Source organism: Fragaria vesca, linkage group LG6, assembly GCF_000184155.1.
Source record: "Fragaria vesca subsp. vesca linkage group LG6, FraVesHawaii_1.0, whole genome shotgun sequence".
NCBI classification, from domain to species: domain Eukaryota; kingdom Viridiplantae; phylum Streptophyta; class Magnoliopsida; order Rosales; family Rosaceae; genus Fragaria; species Fragaria vesca.
The window spans coordinates 15,222,636-15,231,173 of NC_020496.1; the positions used below are offsets into that span (position 1 = coordinate 15,222,636).

General features: G+C 36.8%; 1 protein-coding gene across 1 annotated transcript; it reads right to left on the reverse strand.

The window, feature by feature from the left end:
* Positions 1-3,270: 3,270 nt before the first annotated feature.
* On the reverse strand, positions 3,271-5,856 carry LOC101312943 (zinc finger protein MAGPIE-like). Its single transcript, XM_004303082.1, has 3 exons — positions 5,585-5,856; positions 5,100-5,496; positions 3,271-4,578 (listed from the first exon to the last, which is right to left on the reverse strand). Exons 1-3 carry the CDS (start codon positions 5,724-5,726, stop codon positions 3,657-3,659), a joined length of 1,461 nt encoding a protein of 486 aa, XP_004303130.1. The 5' UTR covers positions 5,727-5,856; the 3' UTR covers positions 3,271-3,656.
* Positions 5,857-8,538: the final 2,682 nt, after the last annotated feature.

Sequence of the window (8,538 nt, forward strand, 5' to 3'; positions counted from 1 at the left end):
GGGCGGCACCGCTCACTCACGGCGGCGCTAGGGCTCCTCTCACCGGGTCCAGGGAGGCTACTGGGTTGGAGGTCGATCGATTGGAACCGGTGCGGCGGTCTGGGGCGGCCGGACGGCGGCGGGAGGACGGCCGGAACTCTTCTGGGTGTAGAGAGGGAAAACCGGGTGAGAAGAGAGAAAAATCGGGAGAGAGGGAGAAGAGGAAGAAGAAGAAAATGGGTTGGGCTCGGCCCAGCCGACCCAACACTCCTTTTAACCCAAATTTCCAAAATTCAACACCCCGAAAAATAATACCCGAATAAAAATTACCTTTTACTAACTAAAATTACTATTTTTACCGTCGTCGTATTTTCATCATACGAATAATCCTCCGCACATAATCGTCCCCGAAACCCCTCTAAGGACCAATTAAACTATTTACTCAATGATCGAGACGGTAAAATTCTTATTATAATCACGCTAGTAAATAAGGTAAAAATATAAGGGTCGGGATGTGACAGCTATTGTTTAAATCATTGTTGCAGTGCTGCTATTGCGTTTATATCACTGCTGCTACTAAGAGAGTTCAACCCGAATTTCAGATTCATCCCTCTCGCTACAAGCAAATCCCAAAAATACCAAAACATTCAATTTCATTTCGTCAATTCATAAACCTTGATATTGTTGACATAATATTCCCCTTATCCCAAAGCCCACAAATCCCATTCAATCCTCATGGATCTAACAAAATTACCTGAGACGGCGAAATTGAATCACATGTGAGGATTACGAATTGATTTTGAGTGAGGCTATTGAGACCTCCAAATTTGCTCACTAGACCTCATTCTATTTTGAATTATTAAATGACATATACATCCTCATACACAATAATTATTAAGGACAATAATTATACAAAATGAAATATTATATTTATTCTCTTTAGACTTTCAAATTCAATAATAATTGATTTCATTCTTTATTATTTTCCTTATATATTTTTGTTTTCCAATTTCTTTTTATTAAAGCATATATATAGTTTATAAGAGCTAAAAAAATAATCAATATCGATCATGTGACATAAAATTTTGTATTATCATACATGTTGAACGCATATACTTGCAAGGTGCATAAATATTTTTGCAAATTTGTTTAAATATCTATCGATTATAGAAAATATATATTTATTGAAATAATTTATTATGAGGTACAAAATAGAGATCAAATTATTCAAAAGGAAAAAAATGGAGAAAAAATAACACATACAAAAAAGAAAAACAATTAAAAAAGATATATAGAATAGTTCATGATGAACATTTTCTTGCATGAAAAAAAAATGAAGGTAGGGATAATGGATGTTGAAAAACAAAAAGGGAAAAAAAAACAAAGAACGAGAGGTCTATTGAGTGAATAAGAGGTAATTAATTGATTGAAATATATGTCGATATATAATTAAGGTTATGTTAGGAATTTGAAATAAGGTCTAGTGAGCAAATTCTTATATTGAAAAGTAAAATGAGGTGTAGAGAGAACGAGAGGTATAGTGAGCAAATTTAGAGGTCTCAATAGCCACACTCATTGATTTTATATGGTGATCGAAGAAGCACTGTCATTTTGGCGAGTGAGATCGAGGTTGGTGAAGCCTAGCTGTTGGAGTTTGTGGTGATGGCGAGGCTCACCAAGCTGCGGTGGCCCAGCTAAGATTATTTTTTTCAGTTTTGGGTGTTTCAGTCTCGGGATTGACCGGGATCAAATCTGAAAAAGGCAAGACCCGTTCTGATATCGTGCCGAGTTCAATGTGGATAGGCCGCGAGATTAGCCCAATTCCTGTCTCATCCTATCCTATGCCCAACCCTAGTAATTCCGATGATCGTATGTTTTCAGTTTAATTAAAGAACAAAATTTGTTTCTTTCTCTAAATAACAATAATAATAATAATAATAATGGGTGATGTTATTAAAACACTCTTTTTTGCTATAACACACCCTATCTATTTTTCTATCAACACATTTCAAATTTATTTATAAACTTGTCACTTAAATTTGTTTCATGATTGGTTATCATCATAGATGTGGTGTGCTAATAGCACCGCCCTTAATAATCCAGGAAATAAAACCATTTTGTACCTGTAAGTCCACTAAGAGGTAGCTATATGAGTAGTCTAGGGACGTCTTCTGATGTCCCCATGCATATAAGGTGCTTTAGGTATTGCTCAGAGGCAAGAAATTGCCCAATAATTACACAAAGTCCGGTCCAGTGCGGCTCATTTCTAATGCTTCGACATTCTTTCCATGTTTGGACCATACATTGCATGCAAAAGCTGATCACATCTGAAGCTTCAAGTTATCTGCACTGCTCCTGTGTCTACTCCAATCCAATTTCTCATACGTACTCATTCTTAGAATTTTACAGCACACCAGCACGGATGCACTGTCCTCGTTCAATCATGCATAAAAAAGAAAAAAGTTACATATATGAAACAAGAAACGAGGGATAAATAGAATCTAGCTTCAAATTCGATCTCTTTTTATTTATACTCTCCTTTTTCCCTTTTTCCTTTCTCTTTTTCTTTTCACCATCCCATGTTAGCATATACATACTGTACAGTCAATTAGCTATATATACATATGAGCTAATTAAATCTTGTCACTGGAATCAATCGTTCGATCAATCAGTTGACGAGATCAAATCATCGCCAAGTTTCCGAGTAATGAAGGAACTTAATGAGGAAGTTCTCATTGATAAAGTTTGCTGAAGAAATTATAATAGTATATATACATACAGTGGCGGAATTAGGACTAAATTTAATGATGCGTATATATATATATTTTTTTTTTATATACTATATACACAAATTTAATGATTTCAGTAGTCTAGCACTGCAGCATGAGCAAGTTAATTAGTCGTTCATACAATGTATGTTAGATTATGAAAAGAAACACTAACCTATATGTTTCATTCATGTTATAGCTAAGGTCTTCTCCAATATCTACCAATCATGGAGTGAAATAATTAAAGATTAAGCAACGTACGTACACACTAATCTTCTTACAAATTAGTGCAAGTAGCTAGAGATATGCATGGTTAATTGGATGATAATCAAGAAAAGCATGATTAGCTAGATTTATTGTTTTAATATATATGAACGCAATAGGCTTTCCCTAGCCATTATAGGACTATATAATCAAGCTTTCTTGCCATTGGAAATGAGCAACGTACTCTTTTTTTAGCCCAGTTTGACAGGACAACAAACCATAACACAGAGAGGTGATACAATCGTGCAATAATGGAGTCCAAAAGAGGTTGTTGCTTTGCAGCTCCCACTACACCACTTCCCTTTTTCTGTAAAATAAAAAGCCTACCGGCCACCATTTTTATAAAGCAGCAGGGATATATCAGCTTTCAGGGTTCATCAAGAGAATATGCATGGATCTAGCTCCGTCCTTCTCTTCTACTGCTCATCTCTTCTTCAATAGTTTTCTTTCCTATATGCACAAACAAACTTTTAGCACCCCCCATTCAGCACTCAATGCCCACCTTTCCATCCCTGCAACCCTTTCCAAATACTTAAATCTCTCCAGCTTCTTCGTGCAACTTCTCTTTATTACAACTTTGCCCTTCCATTCTGAAAAGAAAAAAGAAAAATATTGCAACTCGATCATTCTCCATACGATAGATCCTCAAACCCGCCAATATCCATTGATTGGTGAAGAGTGGCAAATGGTCTGCACGCCAACACCAAGGAAATCCCTTGTCTGCCCTCCTCCGGCGCCCTCTTCGCTCTGTATGTGGCGGCGTTTCGCTTGATGCATGTGTTGCAGTAGATGATGATCATGAGCACCTTGGTCCTCCGCAGTGCCGTAGAGTCCACAGACTTTGCTCCCATCTTGAACTTGAGTCACTGCTTGATGACTAGCGCTACTGGTACTATTGTTGTTGTTGCTCTTCAATCCAAAACTTCCAAGCAGTGATGTCTTGTCAGTTGAAGTTGCCCCAATTTGGGCTGCCTTTTGTAACAAAGCCGTAGCTGACATGTTTGCTGAAGGCATTTGATGTGTGTACATAGAAGGAAGTGAGTTAGCAGCACTGCTCATGCTTGTGATTGTTAACTGATCTTGATGATGAGCATTGTTCGATGGAGAAAGCTTGTTATTACTTCCAAGAACCCAATTCAGTTGATAATGATCAGAAGGCGGAGGAGGTTCTGAACACGAAACACTAATATTATTAGGATCACCAAATATTGAACCAGCTGATGAACTCACAGACCCAAGTTGATGCTGATGATGATGATTATTAGCAGTCATTTCTTCGTGGGTGCCGTTAGATCCTTGGCCCATCCAGAGAGATAGACTCCGGCTTGTTTGGCTCATGGCGTCGGGGGTATCATTGCTCGAGATTGGCTTGAAAATAGAAGAAAATTGTAGTTGTGACATGTTAGGAGGTCCTAGTAGTAGTGACGACGCATTGTTTCCCATGTAGTGATGATAATTGATATTGCTGGGCATTGCGTTGTTGTGGATGTTGGATACTGCATTTACTCTAGCTGTTTCTTCAGCTAAGGCGTCACAGAAGGCTCGGTGTGTGATGAAGCTATCACGCCTGTCCAGCAATGAAAATGCAAATTCTTAAGAAAATTAACACACAGCAATTTCTGACATTTAATTATCTCAATGTGCTCTAAATAAATGAAAAAGAAAACAAACAAAAAACATTATATATCTCAATATTGGTTGAAAATAGTATTGCAGGTCTTCAAGAAATAACAAATATACTGAACCCATATTTAGATGGGATCAACAAAAAAAAGCAGACTTCTATCCTATATATGATCCTATCATACATAGCCACAAAAATCACTGTCATGCTTTTATATATTTATGCTTTTTTTCTTCATCTATTTGTTTGAGGTGTTTTGTTTCTAGCTTGCTGTTCATCAAAACAAAAATTTGTCAAACAGACAAAGATACTGCAACCACAAAACCTGCCTTTATTTATAATTACTTGTTCAACTAGATTTGCGATCTATCTAGCTACTTGCGTCCATGATTTCTTCTTCATTTGGAAATATATAAATTCTGATAATAGCTAGCCAGAGAGAGCAAGAACACTGAATTAATTACCGTGAAAATAGAGTTCCACAGTCACATTTGTACTCCCTGGTGCCACAGGTCTTTGAGTGAGCTTTCCAATCCGACTGCACCGCGTAGCGCTTGGAGCATTTCTCACACTTCCACTTCTTCTCGCCGTGCTTGCGGCAGAAGTGCTTCTTTATTCCGGTCAGATCTCCGAGCGCCCTAGACGCGTGGTGGTGGACACAAGTCTTTTCCGGGCACACGTAGACGCGCTTCCTCGGCTCTTTGCTTGTTCTTTGCTTGAGCTTCCATGGAAGGTTGTGTCCGCGGCGGTGCAGCTGTAGGTTTTGGTCTCTCTGAAATCCCTTACCGCATATTTCACACAAGAATCTGTTGGTGGCCATCAGAGTCTTTGGAGACAAGGCTATTACTTCTGCCTCAGGATCTGAAACAAACATATACATACATACGTACTCAGGAATCAATATTAACTAGGATTAATTCGACAATTAATAATCACAAATGAAACTTGCCTGGGTTTCCTGGGAGGTTTCTCTTCTTTTTGACAGGAGGAGGATTGGATCCAAGTACAGCAACTGGGTTTGGATTTTGAAGAAACCCATTTGAATCAATTGCTTCTTCTTCATGTTGAGCCATATTGATGTTCTCCAACATTCAAAACTAATCGTAGCTAGCTTCTTGTTCGATAGATGGATCGTCTTGTCGATTGATCAGTTTGACTCTCAATAATATCTTAGCTCGGTTAGCTATAAGATACCTAGAAGAGAAAAGGACAAGTGAGCTCAGCATAGGAGATAGAGGGGTAGTGTATGTATGTATGTATTAGAGTTGTGATTAAGAGAGAAACCCCAAGGACTGGTATGGTTATTATATGCTTTCAGCCCTAACAACAAAAGCTAATAATATATGCAAGATTTGCTCTCTCTCCCTCTCACTCTCCGCTCTCTCTCATGTTGAAGTTGTTGCAGTCATTTTAATTATCTACTTTTTAGGAGGAATGGAATACTAATATTTGTTGGGAGGCGGTGAAAAGTTAAAGTTGAGAGAGAGAGAGAGAGAGAGATGCAAACTTGCAAAGGTGCATGATGACACATATGATGAGGCCGGGAGAAAAGCTAGTCTACATACCTTTCCCATTTGGAATGATTATCCCATAATTTGTTTGCCTTTTAATACAGTAATTCACCAACGCATTAGTCTATTAATTTTATGTATAGGATGCTAATGTGAAAGAGCCCCCACACATCTATTTTTATGGAAACCCTAGCTAGGTTATCCTCTGTATATATATATTAGATCGATATGTGATCTAAAGCAAGTAGATCGATGTTTCTTAATTTTACCATAGACGGTATGGATCTTCATAATACATGCATGAAGACTAAAGATTGTATTAATTCGGTAGAAAATTGTATTTGGTGTAAAAGTTCGATTAATTCCTTCTATATAATATATAATTTTCGCTATGCATGAAAACTTGGACTAAGTGAAAGGAGAACAATGTTGACATATTGCCCGTAACTATTTGGTCTAGTGAGATTAGTCTTATTTTTATAAGTGGGAGATTGTGAGACGATAATTAAGATATATATTTTGCTCAAAATTGATAAACATGTTGTTATAGGTTATACAGTGATGAGTTTACATAATATATAAAAAGATTTTACATATTTTAATTTATATACACTAAGAAGGGTTAATAGTTTTGGGGACAGCAAGACGATAATTAAGATATATACTTTGTTTGCTTGTTGTTTTTGTATTTTGCATCTACACTCTATCAAAACCAATTAACTGGTTGTAGTATTGTAGACCATGACATTCCAAATAGTGAAAGCTTTGTCTTGATTTGATTGTATCTGCTGATCGATCCATTGTGGAAATGAAGTTTTCGTCTCCTCGTAGCTAGAATATATGTACATGTATATATGGTCTATATTTATTAGAGGCCGCCTTGTTTTCACTATATATCTTTCTTTTTCCCCCCACGTACAAAAATATATTTGAACAAATTTTCTTACAGTTTGATATTTCACATATAACTTCATACACCTACATTTTTTTTTTCTTTTTTGCAGAACTGCCAAGCTAACTATATTAATTTATGGTTTTTCCTCTGTAAGTTCTAACTAGTCTTGTTGTCTAAGACAAAAGGTTCTAGCTGCCTTTTACCAGAGAAAGATTCATAATTCAATGCTAGCTTTTGTTTTTCTGGTGCGGTGTGATTTAAAATGAATCTATAAATCACTTGTAGTTGCAGTCATAGAAAACAAGAAAATAAACGCATATATATATGTACGTGTTACATATTCTGTCAAAAAGAAAAGCAGAAATCTCTGAATGAGAGTGATGCATATATGATGCCTATCCAATCACAGAAACACGCACCTTGATACCATCTTCAATCCAAAATTTCCATGAAAAAGCAACACTCTTTTTGGGTTTGCTCTATCTTAATTTCTAGCTACTCAAAGTGAATGGTACGTTATGGCACTTATTCCTGAAGAAGATAGGTTTATGTTTGCAAGAAAATGCAGAACAATTGGAAGAAAGTAAGTTGAAACTAATGGCCGGGATGCTCGATCATCATGACGATATATCTGCTCATCATGGCCAGTCAGCAGTGCAGAAATAATGCAGATGCACGTGCTTACCTGTGATTTGAGGAAGATGAATCCAAGAGAAACGACGAAACAAAAAAGGGAATAATCGTCGTCCCAATGACATACTGTAGCAAGCTAGGGCATGCAATGCCTGGATCTGTCGATCACCATTCGCTAAGTGCATGTCTATGATCGTCATCATGTAATCATCACTAATAAGATCGATACTGTAACCATGAATAATCGATCCAAGAGGAAAGATTGTTGGTTAGCTGGTATCATTCTGTTTTCTTTGGAATGGTAGCTAGATATGTATGATTGAACTTTTAAGCTAGCTTTTTCTCTGATATCTTTGTAGGGTTTGATAGGATACCTGGATTTTGGTATGACCACCGTTGTTGAGTAAACTATATATGATATGTGTCTGTTGAATAAGTTTACGTACGTATTTTCTACAAGTGTATGAATGGTTACTGCAGAATATATTAGCAAATCCGATCGATATAGTCTGATGAGTACTGAAATAAATAAACAAGCACAACATTTTCAATAAATCGGTGATAAGTGATTTTGTATTCTTTTGAATTTATGAACAACCTTTGTATGGTTTTCTTTGGGGTGATTGCTATTTTTCCATATTGCGAATGGATTGTCTAATTAACCAACCAACGTACCAACATGACACGGATCGGCTGCCTTAGGTGGTTCAACTCTTCACTCCTAGTGTCTTCATCTCGATTGGTACCATAGACAACTGACAACTCCTTTTTACTATTATTTCCATATTATATGATTCGTCTGGTTCTATATATGTTAAGAGGTATGTAAATAACTAGCTGGGTTATTCTCAAATCTTAATACGT